At 52.7% G+C, this 19,141-nt stretch overlaps 1 protein-coding gene across 14 annotated transcripts in view; it reads left to right on the forward strand.

The window, feature by feature from the left end:
* TTLL1 (TTL family tubulin polyglutamylase complex subunit L1) overlaps positions 1-18,801 on the forward strand; it is a 23,719-nt gene extending 4,918 nt beyond the window's left edge. For 3 of the 14 annotated variants that reach the window (XM_081061055.1, XM_081061053.1, XM_081061052.1), the window contains 9 exons: positions 895-1,007; positions 5,776-5,984; positions 6,633-6,813; positions 7,917-8,051; positions 8,676-8,784; positions 9,758-9,901; positions 12,781-12,867; positions 14,782-14,945; positions 18,497-18,798. In XM_081061055.1, coding sequence (XP_080917181.1) covers positions 5,777-5,984; positions 6,633-6,813; positions 7,917-8,051; positions 8,676-8,784; positions 9,758-9,901; positions 12,781-12,867; positions 14,782-14,945; positions 18,497-18,626 — 1,158 coding nt within the window. In that variant the 5' untranslated portion in view covers positions 895-1,007; position 5,776 and the 3' untranslated portion in view covers positions 18,627-18,798. Of the gene's footprint in view, positions 1-798; positions 1,008-3,354; positions 3,991-5,629; positions 5,985-6,632; positions 6,814-7,916; positions 8,052-8,675; positions 8,785-9,757; positions 9,902-12,780; positions 12,868-14,781; positions 14,946-18,496 lie in introns of those variants that run through there. The other 11 variants (XM_081061047.1, XM_081061046.1, XM_081061049.1 and 8 more) reach the window with 10 other exon arrangements.
* The last annotated feature ends 340 nt before the right edge of the window (positions 18,802-19,141 follow it).

Genomic DNA, 19,141 nt, shown 5'->3' on the forward strand with positions numbered 1-19,141 from the left:
GGAGTCAGGGACTGGTGTGAGGTTGCCCTGGAGAGATTTGTGTGAAGTGGGGTGAATGAATTGTGCAGCCGTGGTTGTGGTGTGGGTGCTGCCTGGCTGGGGGTGGCTCTCATCTGAAATCCCACATCTGCATTTGGACTCTAGGGGGCAGGACGCGAGCAGATTCGTCAGGGATGCAGGGCTCTTTGGGCTGAAATCAACAAGGGAGAGAGAGGGAGAGAGGGGGGGGGAGAGGGAGAGAGAGGAGAGAGAGGGAGAGGGAGAGAGAGAGAGAGGGAGGGAGACCTCCCCTCTGCGGTGGGTTTTGACACTGCCAAGGGTGTGAGTTGCACAAGGTGTGTGGGATTGGCTCAGTGCTGGGAGCCGAGGTACAGAACATGGGGATGAGTTTCCTGTCCTTCGTGGGCCATCGTTTCCATGGTGACTGCTGACTGCACCTGGATCATGATGTAAGGTCAGTTAATGACCTTACATGGTTGTTAGAGGTCAGCTGTAGTTTGCAGGGAGATTGCGTTTCTTTCTTTCTTTGGTCCTTGGGTATTGTCTTCCTGATGAAGGCCAGGTTCACAGAGGGACCCTTGGGCTGTTTGAAAGAGGTGGGGGGTCACCTGGGGCCTCTGTTGTGGGGGGCCATTCTGTACATTGCAGATGTTTTGGCAGCATCTCTGGCCTCTACTCACTAGCAGCATTCCCACAGCCCCAGCTGTGACCAACAAAATGTCTCCAGACATTGCCCGATGTCCCTGGGGGGGACGGAATCTCCCTCACTCACAACCTCTGCTGGAGCCGGGGACTGAGCTTAGGGTGGGGGGTGGAAGCTGGGGATGTAAAGGATGCCTTTGGGTGGGGGTAAGCTGTAGAAGTTTCAAAGCCCTAAGAACTTATCTCTTCCAGATTATGGCAGGAAAAGTGAAATGGGTCACTGATATCGAAAAGTCAGTGCTGATAAATACTTTGAAAGAGAGGATGGATCCAAGTGACAGAAAATGAGGACTGGAAGTTTTACTGTGAGTATGAAAAGGCAGGCATTGATTGTGTTCCTGCTTTCCTCCTCGTTCTCGTACCTGAGGGACAGATGCACGCCCAGAGGTAGCCGTCATGTGCCCCCCATCACGCAGTTTTCACCCCATGGCGCTGCAGGAGCACAGATGAGGAGCCCTTGGCTCGTCTGCGTTGTGGAGTTGCCCACACTTCTGTTTATCAAACAGCTGAGGGTGGTTGATACTGTGGGAATTTGGGGGAGAAACCAGAGCCCAGCCCCCTCTGGTTAGTGTTCCTTCCGCTCGGTGCCTGATTGCTTGGCGCCCAGGGTCTGCCCTGGGGAAGCCAGCGACCTCCTTGCCCGGAGGAGGGACTGGGGGAGAGGATTCTGTGCTTCCCTTTGCTTCCCTCTTGGATGGCAAGAGGGTCCTATTTGGACTAATTCAAAGAAAACACTGGAAAGTGAGGAGAGTCGGGAAAGCAAAGCCGTGACTTGGCACTTGCCTCCTGCGTGGCACTGCACCCAACCAGGAACCAGAGAGTTGTCCTGGACCCCCCCCCCCGCCCCCTCTTGCCCTTCCTGGCGGTGAGGTCCTGTGTCCTCAGAGGTGCCAGTCAGAGCCTCTGAAGCATGCTTCCTGCCTCAGGGCAGCCTCCACCCTCTGGCAGGCTCGCAGGACAAAACTAAATCTGGTTGGTGTGGCCTCTGCCGTCCAACCCTCTGCAGTCCGGGGCCCAGAGCATGCAGTGTCTTTGAGGTTAGGGGGCAGCGCATCAGGGTCCCCAGGGGCTTTTCCACCCTACACATCGCCCGCTCCCCAAGACTCAGTGTCCCGCCGCTGTCTTGAGAGATGTGGCCTCCTTCATGCAGCAGCACACATGCTGCCCGCCCTGAAGCCACCTCTGCCTCTCGTGGGCTCCCAGACTGCTGTATTCGTGTGTCATGCAGCAGATGCTGCGTGCCGTGATTCTCCCGCTAGTCGCCTCTTTCCATGTTACTGTGAACCCCTGAGAGTGAGCACCTTGCCTGGTTATCCCGGTATCCCCAGAGCCTGGCCGGAACCCAGGTGCAGAGCAGAGCAGCCCCAGCTTCCACCTTCCGCGGTGATCGGGGGATGACCTTGCTGTGCTCCCAGGGGCATTTAAAGCTACCTGCACTGTACCCCACGGCCGAGTTTCCGTACGGAGGGTGGAGTGCAGGGAGGGCGGACATTTGTGGAGTCATTCAGCACCCACATGGTTTGGCGTCTAGTTAGTATTCTGATTTCTCGTCGGTAAAGTGAAATGATTTACCCAGAGTCGTTTCACAGGCGCTCTGGAAGGAAAGGCTGAGCAGGACAGAGTTTTGTACTTACTTCTGTAGCCCACGGCTCTGTCATGGGCTTAGCAGAAGCTCAGTGAGTTCTTTTGGCTTCTCCAGGGGGTAATCAGTGCTTGGGGGAGGAGGTGAGTGTCCCCCTTCTTCATACCAAATAAGCATTTTGGCGCTATTCTGAACAAAAAAGAGGATGAGAGACGAACTAAACAGTATAATTTTAGGTAGTTAATATCTTAAGAGCTTTTGTTTTAGCAGGAAGTGTCCTGTCAGGTCTTACGTACAAGAATTGGTTAGGTATCATAGTAGAGACAACTAAATGGTAAATAGTTGGGGAAAGGTAAATCCGTTCACTGAGTGGGTTGCAGTATAGCCATTAAAATAATTATAACAATTATAAAGCAGTTTGGAAAATTGCATAACAAGTATGAAGAAAAACATCTTATTGAAACTACTTGTATTCTGATAACAACTATTCAAAAATAGCTTTCCTGTGGGCAGGAAGTAGAAGCGACATGAAATGTGGAAGCAGTGACTGTGAGAGCGGCTGTATTGGTTAGGTATTGCCAAATTAATGTGCGTAACAAACACCCTAAAACTTAGGGGCTTCAAGCAACAGCCATTTTGTATTGCCCATGGGTTTCTGGTTTTGGCTGGGTGGTTCTTTTGGTCGGCAGGACTTAGCTGCTCTGCCTGGGCTCACTCATGCACCTCCTGTCACCTGGTGGCTCAGCTGGGGCTTGGCTAGTCAGGATGCCCATGGCTAGGACAACAGGGGCTTCTCTTCCCCAAATCTCTCACCGCCTCCCAGCCTGGTAGCCTGGCCTTGTTCTCGTGGTGATGGCAGGAGTCCAGGAGGGAGGGTGCAAGCTCTCAGGGTCTTTCAGGACTTGTCTCCGAAGTGGCGCGTTCTTTTTGGCCAAAGCAAGGCCAAAGTGATGGGTGTCTGGGCCCAGGCCTTCAGAAACCAGCAGCTTCCACTTCCTGTCTGGGAACCCTGTGCAGGAGCCCCGAGCTGCTGCCACGTGAGAAGCCCGACTGCTGGGACTGTCTTGCAGGAGAAGCTGCGTGTACGTGATGCGTGTGGCACTTGCAGCTGTGTCGGCCTGCCACCCATGCTCAGCAAGGTGCCACACACATGAATGAAGCCTTCTTGCACTTTCCAGACCAGCTCATCCGCCGGTTGCATACCACCACGTGACCTCAGACAGTGCCACATGGAACACTCAGCTGAGCCCTGCCCAAATTCTCGAGCCAAAACCATGAAATAGAATAAAATGGTTCTTGTCTTAAGTCGCCAACATTGGGCGGTTTGTGTTGCAGTTATTGGTGTCCAGAACACAACTCGTCACACACCTGAGGATGGTCGGGAACCAGCTCATTATTTTGAAAACTGATAAAGGGAAAGAATCAGGTTTTTGTCAGTCTTTCCTGTATGGACAATTTTTCGGGGATCTAAATCGTTGATGAAGGGAAATTTCTCCTTGGAGAAAGATTCCCACTAATCAATGAAGGAGGAACGAAAGAGTAAACTGTCACCATTTTGTAACCCTAATGAAATAAGGGCCGAGGCCTGTCCAGTGTGGGAACCCCTCCCCACAGGGCTCTGAGCACTGAACTGTGGCTGGTACCAGTGGACGTGCTCGATGTAGGACATACACACCGTGCTGTGGGCACTTAGCCTGAAGAAACATGTAAGGCTTCTCATCTCTCCTTGTTGTGTGGATTATGTGTTGAAATAATAAGATTTTGGATATATTGGGTTAAATAAGTATATTATTAAATTATTTTCACCTGTTTTTTAAAACTTTTTTAATGTGGCTACTAGAAGGTTCCTAATTACCTGTACTGCTCAGTTATGGGTCACATCTCTTTCTGTTGGACAGCGCTGCTCTGGGCATTGACACGTCGCAAAGGGAGAGGCCCCCAAGCTGGATGTGCCTGCCGGTGGCTATACAAGCCACCCGGGACGCAGCCTTACCCAGTAGCCACCTGCAGCTCATCACGCTTCTAAGTCTGACTCCTAATTTATAGGAAGTGCTGGGGCCAGGGGAGGGTGCCAAATAAGGAACCCGGGAGAACCCTGCAGGACAGATGACACGGGGTCTTCAACCAGTAAATTGCATAAGAAATCAAAGAAAGGAGGGAGGGAGAATGTGTAGATTTAAACAGATGTGAGAGCGAGAACCAACTGCTCCAAAGACCTGGAGCATATTTTCACAAGCTGTGAAAAATATTTGTCAGACAATTAGAGAAATTTGAACACTGAATATATGATATTCAAGAATTTCTGCTTTTTTTTTTTTTAGTTGTGATATCAGTATAAAATAGGATAATGTATAATATAAAAAGGAGTCCTTGAGTGTTAGAGATTCTTACAGGAATATTTTGGATGAAATAATATGATGTCTGTGAATTGCTTCAAAACAAGCCAGTGTTATCAACTATAATTAGAGAAAAAGAAAAAAGAAAACCAAGCCAGTTTTTTGGGAAGTGGGTGGGGCACAGACAAAACATGGCGGGCTGCATGGCAACAACTGTTGAAGCCAGGTAATGGGGTTCTGTTAGACTTTTCTCCCTACTTTTACATATGATTGAGCTTTTCCATAGTAAAAAGTAAAAAAAAAATAAAGTCCTTTTTCTAATGATCACAGGATCAAAGGAAACCCTTTGGGTGCTCCAGCCCCCCTCTCTAGGTTGGTGCCCTGGGGTGGGGGTGGGGCAGGGACCACAGAGCTGGAGGCTACCGCCCCCGGCCCTGTTTTGTGACTGGGGCTCCCTTGCAGTACCAGCCCTTCTGTCCTTGCTGCTCATGCCTGGCCTCTGTGGGGCTGGTGAGGACAGACGGATGGGAGCGGCAGGTTGACTGGCTTTCTTAGAAGATTAGAAGGAAGTTATTTGTCTTTTAACTCTTCTCACTTCAGTGGGGTGCAGCCCAGTTTAGCTGGACCGTCAGAGATTGCTTCAAGAATGTGAAGTGCTCAGTAAGGCCAAAAATAACCCCTGGGGCTTTGGTTTTAAGGGGTCCCTGTCCTTTCTGACTGTGGGTGCAAATATTGTGTAAATGACTTCCTGACTTCAGAGTCTGAAAGAATCTGTCTTCCATGAGTTGGTTATCAATAATCAATGTTATTTTTTTTAATTATACTTTATTGGGGTGACAATTGTTAGTAAAGTTACATAGATTTCAAGTGTACAATTCTATATTACATCATCAATAAATCCCATTGTGTGTTCACCACCCAGAGTCAGTTCTTCCATCACCATATATTTGAATTCAACGCTATTTTAATTGATAAATATTTATTGAACACCCATTGTGTGTCCCTGTGGGTACCCTGGCTCAGGTGATGGAGGGCAGTGGGTAAGGGCTCTGAGGGAGCGCTTCTGGGCAGAGTTCCCGGCTTTAATGAAAACACCTCTATGTGGACACCCTCTGAGCTTGCCTCCTGCATGTCCCTCCGGTGCTTCTCTTTTAGGATGAGCGTGCAAACCATCCGAAATGTCTTTAGTGTCGAAACTGGCTATCGGCTCTCAGACGATCAAATCGTCAACCATTTTCCGAACCACTACGAACTGACCCGGAAGGATCTGATGGTGAAGAATATTAAAAGATACAGGAAAGAGCTGGAGAAAGAAGGGAGTCCTCTGGCAGAAAAGGATGAGAATGGAAAATACCTCTATCTGGGTTTGTGCCTTTTTCGCTGGCCTCAGCTTTTAAATAGTTGAGTTTTTGCTTCAGGGGCAGAAAGCATCGAGATGGCCACTGTTGGTTCTGATGGGTGAACGTGTTGGTGCAAGTTGTGAGGGTGCCTCTTTCATTGCAGGTGTCTCCAGAATGGGGGGTGGGTGCCCAAGTTTGGAATCTGTTTCTATGAGTGCCTGCACGTCTGCTTCCTGTAAGGGAGAGGATGTCCTTCGCTTAGCATGGAGGATCACTTCCTGAGCTACGAAGGGCCACGAAGGGTTACTGCATCTGTTGACAACCAGGGAGCACGTGTGTCCCTGTCCTGTCTGGTGATAAAAGTTGGACTGGTGGATAGTGTCAGAATCCCTTGACATACCTGGGCAAAATGATGTAAGTGACCTCTCTGAGCCTGTGTTTCCTCATCTGGTAAAGGAATGGTAACACCTACCTCACAGGTGCTGTGGGGATTAGAGGAGACAGGTTTGCACAGTGCTTAGCACACAGGTAATAAAGGTAACATTGTACAGGGAACGAACCGCAGAAGGCCTTGCCGGCTTGGGGCGTGTGTGTGGGGTAATAGTCGCAATGCTTTCTGTTTGTGGCCGCTGCTGGGCTGCTTCACCATGTCCCCTCTACTGTACCTTTCAGACTTTGTTCCGGTTACCTACATGCTGCCCGCCGACTACAACCTGTTTGTGGAAGAGTTCAGGAAAAGCCCCTCCAGCACCTGGATCATGAAACCTTGTGGCAAAGCCCAGGGCAAGGGCATCTTTCTGATCAACAAACTCTCCCAAATCAAAAAGTGGTCTCGGGACAGCAAAACATCCTCGTAAGTGGGGAAACCAGCTGTTCCATGTGCTTCCTCACTGGCAGCTTCGTGGCATGCGTCTGTCTGTTGGCCAAGGGCTGAGTGGCCCTCGCTTGCTTTTGCGGGTGTACGTCATTTGTCGTGGTATCAGGGCAAGCTCTGTGGATACAGTAGTTTCCTTAATAGTAGATTCTCCCTTGAGGCGAGGTGCAGAGGGAAGTGGTGCATAAACCAGCATAAGGTCCCCGGAGCAGGAAGTCTTGCAGGCCACTCTGTTCCAAAAGTTGGTGTGACACCCATTTGGTCATGGTATTTCGGAGGTGGCACAGTACCTGCTTATGACCTGGGACTCGAATCCCCGACACTTACTGTCAGAGCGTTTTGTTGTCTTTGAGAAGCCTCATCTGGGTAAACTGGAGACACTGATAGCACCACCCATGGGTGAGGTAGGGATACACCAAGCGCTGGTCAGTGTGTGCGGACAGCAGTACAGTGGTACCTCGGTTTTCGAACATCTCCTTTGACGAACATTTCGGTTTACGAACGCCTTAAGCCCAGAAGTAAATGCTTCGGTTTTCGAACACGCCTCAGAAGTCGAACATGTCACGCGGATTCCGCTGAGTGCAAGATCCTGAGGCCTAGCTGTCCGCTGTTTTCCAACGTTTCAGAACGCTAACAGTCTTCCGGAAGGATTATGTTAGAAAACCACGGTACTACTGTATGTGTAACGCTAGGCGGCTGGCTGGATCAAGTCTCCTCCCTGGTTTTGGGCCCCCCCAGAACTGAGGATACCAGAGGACTCCATTCAGGGCTCACTCTTCGCCTCTGCGGGGTCCTTGACAGCTGTCAGTGAGATCCTTTCTGTTGGGCGAGGGCTCACCTGTCAGGAGTTCCCAGGAGTGGCAGTGACTCCCTCTCCTGTGCAGTACGTTGCTAGCCCCTGGGGGGAGTCAGCCCAAGGAGCACTTCGCTGACGGGTTCCCAGGAGCTGCTGCCACTGTCCCCAGTGGACACCATCTCACCTGTGTCTTCTCTCTTAATGAGAGGCAGGGAGCTGGTTACCAGCCGACTAAAGGCACCTTTGGTCTTTGCCTTCTAATTTTGGCTTTCTCTGACGCATTCAGGTTTGTGTCTCAGTCCAATAAGGAAGCCTACGTGATTTCGCTCTATATTAACAACCCGTTACTAATCGGCGGGAGGAAGTTCGACTTGCGCTTGTATGTCCTGGTGTCTACATACCGTCCGCTGCGCTGCTACATGTAAGAGCCCCGGGTTCTCTTTCCATCCTTAAGGTGGCGCTCTGACGTCACACTTACTCCTTAGCGCCAGTATGAGGGCTGGTGACACGCGGCCTTTGTACAGCCCCCGGCATATTGTCAGTACTGGTTAAAATGGCGAACCTTCTTGCTAGTGGGAGTCTTAAAACTAAAAGCTCTTTTAACTTGGCACATGTGCTCAGTGAAAGAACCCAGGCACAAAAGGCCACATAGTTTGTAATTTTGTTTATATGAAACCCCCAGAATAGGCCAGTCTTTAGAGACAGGAAGGTTAGTGTTCGCCTAGCACTGGGGTCGGGGAGTGATTGCTAATGGTTCCAGGGGTTCTTTTTGGGGTGATGCAAATACTGTAAAATTGAGTGGGGTGATGGTTGCACAACTCTGTGTATACACCACAAACCATTGCATCGTACACTTTAGGTGAGGGAGTTAGATGGCACATAGGACATATACCTCAATAAAGCTGTTATAAAAAAAGAATCCTAAAAGTTTAAAAGGCCGTGCTTTTAAAAGTTTGAAACAAACAAAACCCAGCTCTTGTTGGAGAACAAGGTGCTATTTTCGTCTGCTTCTCAGAGGACTGAATTTCCCCGAATTGCCACGTAGGTACAAGCTGGGGTTCTGCCGCTTCTGCACGGTAAAGTACACCCCCCGCACCAGCGAGCTGGACAACATGTTTGTTCATCTCACCAACGTTGCCATTCAGAAGCACGGGGTAAGTGGTTCTGCTCACACGAGCGGAAGGAAACGGATCGATGTCGTGGGTCTCTTTCTGTTTCTGCAGGAGAGGGTGGGCAGGCGGGAGGGTGATATCAGGATGCCCTGTGCTAACAGGGAGTGGGAGCCCTGAGTATCTGGTGTGGCTGTCCTGGGCCGTCAGCTGAAGTAGCCTGCGGTGGGGACAAAGGAAGCCCCAGGTTCAAGCCTTGCCTCTAGTTCTGTGACCTTGGGCAAGTTAATTGGACTCTCAGAGCCTCAGTTTCTCCCGTTGTAAAAGGAGACGATATTATTAGGTTAGAGAGTTGTTGGGAGGATTACGTGAGAGCGCTCGTGCTTAGTCATTTGTTGAGTAAATACTTACTGAGCGCACGTCTGGGTGGGTCCCATGCTAAGTGCTGGGCTACAGTGATGGGCAAAACTGCCTTGGTCCCCACTCTCATGGAGCCTCGAGTCTGGGGAAGGAAGACAGTCATCAATAACCACACTGATGAACATGGAATCCCCACCCGAGATGTGTGCTCGGAAAGTAAGGAATGCAGATGGAGAAGAGCCTGGAATGAGAGAGTCCCCTTGTCCTGGTGGTTGGAGAAGGCCTCCCTACCAAAGTGGGGCTTGAGCAGAGACCTGAAGTATGAGCAGGGGTTACCCAGGTGGAGGTGGGGAAAGAGCGTTCTAGTGGAGGGTCCAGCCTGTGCCAAGGTCCTGTGGCAGGATGGAGCAGTGCAGGAGCTGGCAGGAGGTCAGGGTGGCTGGAGCCTCCAGCGTGAGGGTAAGAGGTACCTTGGTCTTGAATGGGGGTTAGGGGCCGCCTTCTATAGCATATGCTGCAAGGCATAAGTGACTCATTGCGAGAATATTCCAGACTTGAGTATTTTAAAAACAGGCGCATGTAGGAGGCCCAGATCCCCCTGGGTCCTGGGTTCCTCGGTCACGTTGCCTGAGACTCCCACCCCTGATGCCTTTGCCAGGAAGACTACAACCACATCCACGGGGGCAAGTGGACTGTGAACAACCTGCGGCTCTACCTGGAGAGCACCCGAGGCAAGGAGGTGACCACCAAGCTGTTCGATGAGATCCACTGGATCATTGTGCAGTCGCTGAAGGCTGTGGCCGTGAGTACGGGGACAGGGCCAGCGGGACACAGCCCGGCAGGCGCTGGGGCGCTGGGGCGCTGCTCGTTCTGTGCTAAAAGTACCTGTTTTCACGGTCTCGCCTCCTGCTGGTCTGCCAGAGGCTGAGGCAGGTTCGTGAGGGGAGAGGGCCACTTCCAGCCAGGTGCTGCCCTGGGTGTCCAGGAGCCAGTCCCTTTGCTGTGGCCACGGGCGCGGGAGCGTGCCCTTGACAGCTTCCTCAGCTCTTCTGTGCCCGTTGAATCCACAGTGAATATTTTGGCATAAGCTGATGTTTCGGAGGAAGACTTATGTCAGCCGCTTCATTTTTAGGCTTCTTGCTTTGCTGGTTCATGGTGGATAACCCACTTTTTTATTAACTTCAGGTCTCATGGTTGTTGGCTAATTTACAGTTTTTGTGTTTTGTCTTCCAGTTTTAAATCTGGTGCACAGCTATTTTTGAGGGAAAGGAAAGGAATAAACTAGAGCACCAGCATGCAGGCCGCTATTTTCAGTGCTTCACATACGGGCCCTCTGAGGTGTTTGTCACCCCCAATGACCCAAAAACAAAATGGGGGCTCAGGCCCTGGAGCCAGGAAGTGAAGGGACAGGTGTGGGGGCCTCGGCCTGCTGAGCGGGCTCCTGACAGACTGGCCCCCTTTGCTGGACTTGTGGACACACACCCACACACACACACACCCACACACACACAGCCTGGGCCTAGAGCCAGTGACACATCCCGTGGAGTGTGTTCAAAACTTACAGAATCGCCACCATGGCTGACTGCAGTAGGTGTCCCCCACACTTGGAGTTGAGGGGTGTGAGAAAGAGCGTCCTCCACTCCACGGCGTTGCGAGCGTGTGCCGTTGCTGCCTCGGGGAGAGTAAGGCCCTCTCTGCCATGTTTACCTTTGAAAACGCCAGCTTGTACTGATTCCACCTGTGTGTGGAAAGCTTGGTTGAAACAACCACGCAAAGAGAAGTACAGATAGAAAGAGGTGACCCTTCCGGTGGGCTCCCTGACTTCCTCGTGTCTTGAGTTGAGCTCTTCCTATTTCCCAAAGTGCTACGTAAGCACTTCACGTGCTTTCATTCTTTGCCTTTGGTTTACAGAAAAAGGAAAACCCAGTTTTAACACCAGAAAAACAGAAACCCAGTATCTAGTTAATCTTGTTCATTGTTGGAGACATGTCTTAGGGGCTGTTTTACGACTCTTACCCCATGGAAGCCTTCTGAACCTCAATGGCTTGGGTGGGGAGGTCACAGTGGGGAGTGGGCGTGGAGTTCTGGGCTCGGGAGATTTCGGTCTGTCAGCAAGTGATTTTGCACAAGTGCCCACCCTCCCACAGCCTCAGGGGCCGCCTCTGTGAAATTCGGTCCCAGGCACCGATGTCACACGGTTGGTGTGTGACCCTGCACTGCAGAAGTTGACTTAATGATTGGGACAGAAGTAAACTTGCAGTCAGTTGACATGTGACTGTGCGACTCGTAATGCCTTTCCCTTCCTAGCCCTCTCCTTGCCCCTGTATTGGCAGAGCTTTGAGCACTAGTTGGCTGTTTTATCTGAAAACCTGTGATCTGGCCCCAGCCCTCGCCTGCCTCTCGGCTTGATCCTCTGGCCAGGGCTGCTGAGGTTTCCCGGGCCTCGGCCTCGAGCTGAGAAGCTGTTGGATTTCTAAGTCTCCAAGGGAGTTTGGAGCAAGGGTTTACTTACTCAGTTTTCTTCTCTTAGCAAATATTTAGTCTCCCTGTTTTTACCAGGTGTGTTGCCTTCGGAGATTCCAGGGGAGAGGTGGGCAGGGGAGCAGACGGCTGCAGTGATGCATGAGGTGGGCTCCTGGCCCACGCTGGGGGGCCCCACACCCAGAACATGGGACAGGATGGAGAGGCTGGCTGGGACCACAGCTCAGAGGGCCTGAGACAGCGGGGTTGCGGGGAGGAGAAGGGTTAGTGACTCCCTGTCCTGCAGACGCTTTGGGGGACAGTGGGCCAGCGCTGGCTGGGCTTAGCACAGCAGGCTCTCGTGGAAATGCAAGTCCACTAGGTCACATGAGGAAACCCACCCGAGCCTCGTTCTCCTCCCTCAGTGAGTGAGAGGCTGGACGCGGCTCTCCCCTTCAGGAGTGCCCTGTGTTAAATCCGGTGTTTTAAGTAGATGCACGCATCCGCTACATAAAAAGGCCTCACTGTGGTGAGCTCACTGTGTGCTTCACCCACCGTGTGACACTGCTCGCTGGGCCTTTCCCACAGGCTTTAATCCAGGCAGCCCGGGGAGGGTCCAGGAACCTGCATTGTAAACAAGCGGCTGGTGGGATTTTTATGCCCCTGGAGAACAGTTTATGAAATGGAACTGAAAATTGAAAATCCAGAAATTTTAAGTAAACAGATTGACTTTTGTCCCAGAGAATGGAGGTTCGTGAGCTGGCACCCTGCTTCCCTGAGGGCCTGAGAGGGACCCAGCCGCCTGGGGTGGTGTCGGTTGGTTTGTGATGAGGCTGCGCAGGCTTGACTCTGGGCGCCGGGCTTGGAGCTGGACTTCTGTCCCCTCCGAGGACAGTCTGCTGCCAGAAAGAGGTTCATCGCTAGTCATCCAGCCTCTGACGAGTGAGACCTGGGGGCACCAGTGGCTGCTTCCTAAATCCCTTTCCAAGGTTGAGGAAGGCGTCCACCTCTGAGCCCTGGAGGGGGATCCAGGGAGGGAAGGGAGGGAGGGAGAAAGGGAGGGACGAAGGCAGCAGGTGTTGGGGGTGGAGGTGGGGACCCGCTGGTCCCAGAAGTGAGACGCAGCATGTCACAGCTGTGCAGAGGGTCCCGCGTCTCCAAGACGCTGGTCTCGCTGGCCCCTCTGACGCTGGCCCGTAACCGCGCTCACTCTCCCTGCAGCCGGTGATGAACAACGACAAGCACTGCTTTGAGTGCTACGGCTACGACATCATCGTGGACGACAGGCTGAAGCCCTGGCTGATCGAGGTAACTCCCCCACAGTCCTCCCCGGGCCACTGCCCGGCTTCCGGCTCGGCCGTCCCCCAGCCTAACGTTCCTCAGCCCGGGCGGCAGGACGGGGGCGTCCGATGAGTTTTGACAGCGTAAAGGGGACAGGTGTTCAGGTTTGTCCATTTGCTAATGGTGAAAACGGGCCCATTCTGGGCCTCTCACCTCCGGTGAGCCCGCTACAGAGGGCGCTCCGTGGCCCGCGTGCCCCAACGCTCCATGGCGCTTCCGGATGCGTCTGCTCAGAGGCCCTGCCCTGTCCTCCTGGGGGACGTCATTCCTGTTCAGGAAAGGAGCTCACCGACCTGGAAGCCCTTGGGAAGTGGTGGCATACCATCCAGAGATAAGGAACCTTATCTTCTTTGGATGAAGGCAGAGTTTGGAAGTGGATTCGTCTTCCTGTTTCAAGGCATAGACGGGATATAGTGGCGGCTGTTGTAGAAAGCTCTAGAAATGGCGATGTGTATACACCCTTTTCCTGTGGCAAGTCTGGGTGACTGCGTCCATGCAGTGGGCGCTGGCGCAGCCGCTGAGGCCCAGATATGGAACCCACCTGCTTCGCTCTGCAACTGGGAGCAGGAGCTCAGGCTTCTGAGCCGACACAGGGGTAGACCCGCCGTCAGAATGGAGGCCGTCCGTCCTGTGAGTTCATCTCCCGTGTGTACCTCTGATCACCACGTCTTCTCACCACGCTCACAGAAAGGTGCGCTGTGCGGACCCTTTAGCTCAGTCCCATTTTGAGCCAGGAAAGCCATGTCTCAAGAACAAGTTGTGGTGAGTGGCCCTTTGTAGGGAAAGTCAGCAGGAACCCTGCAGGAAGCTTCTGGAAGAGCCGGGTTATCAGAGAGCGAACTGTGTTCCATAACAGTGCTTTCTAAGTTACTCACTGGTGATACTGCCAAAGGGGTGTGTGTGTGTGTGTGTGTGTGTAGAGGTGGGGGAGGGGTGCAGAGAGAGAGAGAGAGAGATCCATAGATAGACATTAATAAAATGTTTTCTCCCATCTTAAACAGAGGAACTTGAATGGAAGTCAAGCGTTCCTTGATGTACTAAGCTCTTAATTGGGAATATTACTTCTACCATAATAACGTCTTAGTTTCAGTACATTTATAATAAGAATTAGGGTCTTATGACGTGGGAGGAGTCTCGGGGCACCCGAGGCCCCTGCACGCTGTGCCCCCTGCACATTGGATGTCCACAGGACACACTGGCCATCTGGGGGAAACCTGAGCCACTTACAGATTTGCTCCCTCTGCTCCCATGGCCTCAGGAAACAGCTCGCCAAGGTCATTCCAACTGTGCCTAAAGTAAGAGTAACTAGGTGGTGACTGAGGGCCTGTGGGACTTGCCACGGAGTAATGTCTGCATTTAACGCGTGGATTTTGTGACATTGCTTAGCTGCTCAGAGGCCTTCTGGTATGCCGTCCCTTTTGTTGATGGGCTCTTCATTTGGGTCAGGTTATTGCTTTATTAGTGAGGTATTACTCTTAGCAAAAACGGGGCCCGTTACCTTTTACTTCCACCCCCCGCTGCTGTGTGTTCGGGGTCATTTGGTTCACTAGTTCTGGCAAAGCTCTGGGTGGCTTTTGGTGCGCAGACTGAGCTCATCCACGGTACACACAGACGTTATGTTCGTGGTACAGCTTGACCTAAAATTCTTTTTTGTGTGATGACCGATTTGTAGCTCCTGTCTTTAAATATTATTTCTAGTTCCTCGAACAGCTAATAAAAGTTGATCACAAACTGCTTCCTGAAAAAGGTACCCTGAAGACGTTAGATATTAACATCATAGGATGCTGACTTTACCTGAACGCGTGGTAGCCTTCTGCAGCGCACGTTTCATTCCAAAGCAGTGAGAGATACAAGTGAAGGACGCGGTTTCTTTCCTCGCAGGTGAATGCATCCCCATCACTCACTTCCAGCACCGCCAACGATCGAATCCTTAAGTATAACCTGATTAACGACACCCTCAATATCGCGGTCCCTAATGGCGAAATTCCAGACTGTAAATGGAACAAGTCACCCCCAAAGGAAGTTCTTGGCAATTACGAAATTCTGTAAGTTTGCATGTGACTGTGCCGTCATCCCTGTGTGTCTCCAACTGAGGGGTGCGAAGGCCCAACTTGGGTTTTCTGGGTACATGTGGGCAGAGTATTTCATATATTCATGATATGGGCTAGGAAAGTTTGGGTGCGAAACCAAGCCTTTGCTGGCCCGTTGCTTAATAAATATTAATGGGGCCGGCCGGGTGGCGCAGGCGGTCAGAGCTCCATGCTCCTAACTCCGAAGGCTGCCGGTTCGATTCCCACATGGGCCAGTGGGCTCTCAACCACAACAACAACAACAACAACAAAAAATAATAAATAAATATTAATGAAGCACTTGCCACATACCAGGCACCAGCTGAGCTTCTGGTGAGCTTCTGGACAGTGGCCACAGGAGACATCCATGGCTTATCCTCACACAGGTCACTGTTGGGCGGAGAGGCCTGGTGCTACCACTTAGACTTGTGTGACTTTGCAGAACTCTGCAGCACTTTGAGCCTCAGTTTGCACATCTTTTGAATGGGATTATTCGCTCGCTCTTACAGAGTTGGGAAGAAATGGTAATAGGTAACATTTAGGGCTCACCACATGCCAGAAACTGCTGAGTGCTGTACACACATTGTCACGTTTTGTTTCCCCAGCAGCCTTATGCGGTAAGTGTTATCATTAGCTCCATTTGACAGATGCGGAAACAAAGGCTTAGAGAGTTAAGTGACATGTTGGTAGTGAGAAAATGGGAGCCGAGGGAGCGCCCATCAGGCTGGCAGTGGTTGAACAAAGTATGATTCGTTCCTACCGCAGACTGTTGGCAGCTGTGAGACAGATGGGCCTGTGGCTCTGCTGCGGGGCCTGAGGCGGCAGGACAGCTTGTTGCAGAAAGGGGCGGAGCTTATAATCCTTGGGAAACAGGCAGTGACTTCAGCACCCCTTCCCCCTTCGTGGGACATTCATCTCCGTGTGTGGTGGCTTATCAGAAGTGTGGAAGGACATGTACTGGGTTGTCAGCACGGTGCCACTGCTGTGGGGTGTGAAAGGGGAGCCAAAGAAAAGAGGAAAAGATGGCACCCCGAACTGAGCGCCTGTATGTGTTAGCATCGCACCACACGCTTCTGTAACAGTAAAGACCTGTGTTTAATTTGCATTCTTAAGAAACAAAGGGTGAACTAGTTAGTGAACTTGACACACGCACACGCACGCAGAGCCCAGGCTCACAGCTGTCAGCCGGGGTTTGGACTCAAGCCTCAGCCCACGCCTGGCTGGCCTGCCCCCATTCCTCTAACTGAGGAAGGCTGCAGTGCAGAGCTAAGCACTTCCTTCAGGACTTGCTCCCCCACTGCTTCACATTTCCTCAAAGTCAAGAAGCACATTTTTGGCCTCCAGCTGTGGTATCTGGCAGCAGTTGGTGCTGCTGCTAGGGGAGGGGCAAGAGGACCTGGGGAGGGGAGGGGGGACCTGGGGAGTGGGGGCGACTTGGGGAGAGGAGGGGGGACCTGGGGAGTGGGGGGACCTGGGGAGAGGAGGGGGGATGTGGCAAGGGAGGGGGGGACCTGGAAAGTGGGGGGGACCTGGGGAGTGGGGGGGACCTGGGGAGAGGAGGGGGGAACTGGGAAGGGGAGGGCGGACCTCGGGAGTGGGGGGGAGCCCTGCGGGATGCAGTTTAACTTGCCCAAGTCACACTGCTGGCCCTGGCATCCACAAACAGGTGCTCTTGCTGCCGTTCTGGCGTTCGAGCCACAGGCCTGGCACTGCGTCTGCTCCCTCCAGGGCAGTCCAGAGTGGCTCGGCTTTTATAGCTGTTGAAGGGCCGTCTTGAATGCAGGCAGGGACCGGACTCTGCCCCCCTGCTGTTAAGAAGGTGCTGACAAGAGCATCCTGTCTGATTACCCCTGTAATTAGCTCCATCAGTGGCCACACCATCCCTGGGCACAGCCCATCCCAGAAGCCAGCTGCTTGCCAAATGCTCAGTTCTGTTTGTTTTGTGTTGTTAAGCTGCACAGACCAGCAAAATGCTGAGTGAAACTGGTAGCCCATACGTGGGTCTTCCCTCCATCCAGCAGATTCTTACTACACACCCGCTCCCAGGAAGGAGGTGCTGGGGGCACCCATGAACCAGGCGGCGTGGGTCGCTCCAGCCCTTCAATCGCCCATGGAGACACGGAATAGGCAATAGAGTGGTAACATGAATGGGGAGCCTGAGGGCGCTAGCACCTTGGGTGGGAGAGGCCAGGGCGGCTTCTTGGGAGAAACGTCGGCAGGCAGAGCCTTCAGCATCCCAGGGAGGCGAGGACGAGAGAGGGCCCACGTGTTGTCTTCCTGACGTCTCCATCCAGACAGAGGGAAACCCTGTACACCTACCGCATGGGGAACAGTCAGCCGACGGGCCTTCCCCTCTCCCCTTCCCTTCCCGCCCCCAGTTTGCGACCCGAAGCACAGTGCAGACATGACGTTGTTCTGCCGCAGACGTTGCGATCCCACACTGCACTCAATCCGCAGATTGATTCTGGGAGGAAACCCATAACAAAGACCCTTTTGCAGCGATTAGGGAAATTCAGCAGGTGCCGTGGAGCCGCGTCTTAGTACCCTTTGCGTGTGATGTGCGTGTGTGTATAACGGTCCTCGGTCAAGACGTGGTCAGCAACACACAGCACCTGTGGACGTACTTCAGCAGCGAGCAGAAAGTTTTCACACTCTGATCTGCACGGTGAAAAGGCCCGACTAGGACCCTGAAGCCTGGGCCTTGATATAGTCCTCCCTCTTTATTTAAAGCACACGCACCAGCTGTGTGACCTTAGGGCACTGAGTAAGCCTCTCTGAGCCCCAGTTTCCTCAAGTAGGAAGCGGGGTTCATGAGGGTGATGTGAAATCACCTGTGGGGAAAGGAGACCCCATCCAGCAGAGCCCATGCGGTGCAGGGCCTGTAACAGGTGTGACCCACTTCACAGCCCTCAGGGGACCTGTGAGGGGGGCCCCACCGCCATGAAAGAGGCCAGGGACCACCCAGATGCTGTAGCTGGTTGGGACACCGAGGTTCCAGGCCGCTTCTTTCTGCAGCGGGAGCCCTGGCTGTACCTCCTACCCAGGTCATCATGCGCAGGCCTGATACGTACATGTGCGTGGGGAGGGCGGCTGGTGGAGGCTGGCACTGGCCTTCCTTGTGAGCGACCTGCTGACTCCCCCTGTCCCGGCCCCCTCCTCTCACACCCCCTGTTCCCTGTCTGAAGTGGGGTCAGTCACACCTGCCCCTCAGGTGCTGTAAGAATTGCCGTCCTCAGTCCTCTCCCGCTACCCTGGTGTCATTCATGTTTCCTTTGGGGGCATTTCAAATTCCATCTGATGGCCAGTATAAAATGTCAGCTGCGGGGGTTGGGGACTGTCCCCAGTAACAACTTAACAAGGTCGTACCCATGCCCTGTGGCATCCGGGGGTGGTTGGTGGGTTGCCGAGGCCACCTGGTGAGTCGGGGGGGGGGGGTAAGCATCCAGCTGCTTCTCCAGGTCACCGCAGCCCAACAACTGTGCTTGGCTCCAAATCCTGGAGATGTTTCTTTGTTTCTGTGTCTGTAGGTACGATGAAGAGCTGGCACAGGGGGACGGCGCTGACCGAGAGCCGAGAAGTCGCTCAGGCCAATCGCTAGGGTCCAAAGCGGGACGGTCGAGAGACTCGGGGAGAACTGTGCTCACAACCTGGAAGTGACCGCCAGTGACAGTAAGACTCCAGTCTGGACCCTTGCAGAACCGCTCACTGCACCCGGGCCCTCACTAAAGACCTAGGAGGATTTTGAAATTTCCTTTTTCTAGAGCTTTTTTTCTTTCCTAAGTCTAAATAAATAAAGGCACTTCTTTGGAAGGCTAAGGAGTCTGTTCCTAGGAAAACGCTCTTTCTCCTTTGCTCTCACAATACTGAGACCAGGTGTGTGGGCATTTTTCCCACACCAAGCAATTTTGTATTCTACAGCCGGTTCTGGGTGGCCTGCAATTAATTTCAGTTCTGCCACTATCAACCTGGAGATGGCGGCAGATCCCACAGCTAAAGGGCTCAGTCCTACAAGGCTGCCCCCCACTCTCACGACTTTAGATGCCAGTCGCAAGTCCGGGCAGTTGCTTGTGCTTCTGACCAACTGGCTACAAATGCTCGGTTCCCATGACCCTCTCGAGGGTTGGATTATTTTGCTTGAGTGGCTCACGGAACTCAGGAAAAGCTGGCTGACC

The sequence above is a fragment of the Rhinolophus hipposideros genome (genome assembly GCF_964194185.1).
Source record: "Rhinolophus hipposideros genome assembly, chromosome: 9".
NCBI lineage: Eukaryota > Metazoa > Chordata > Mammalia > Chiroptera > Rhinolophidae > Rhinolophus > Rhinolophus hipposideros.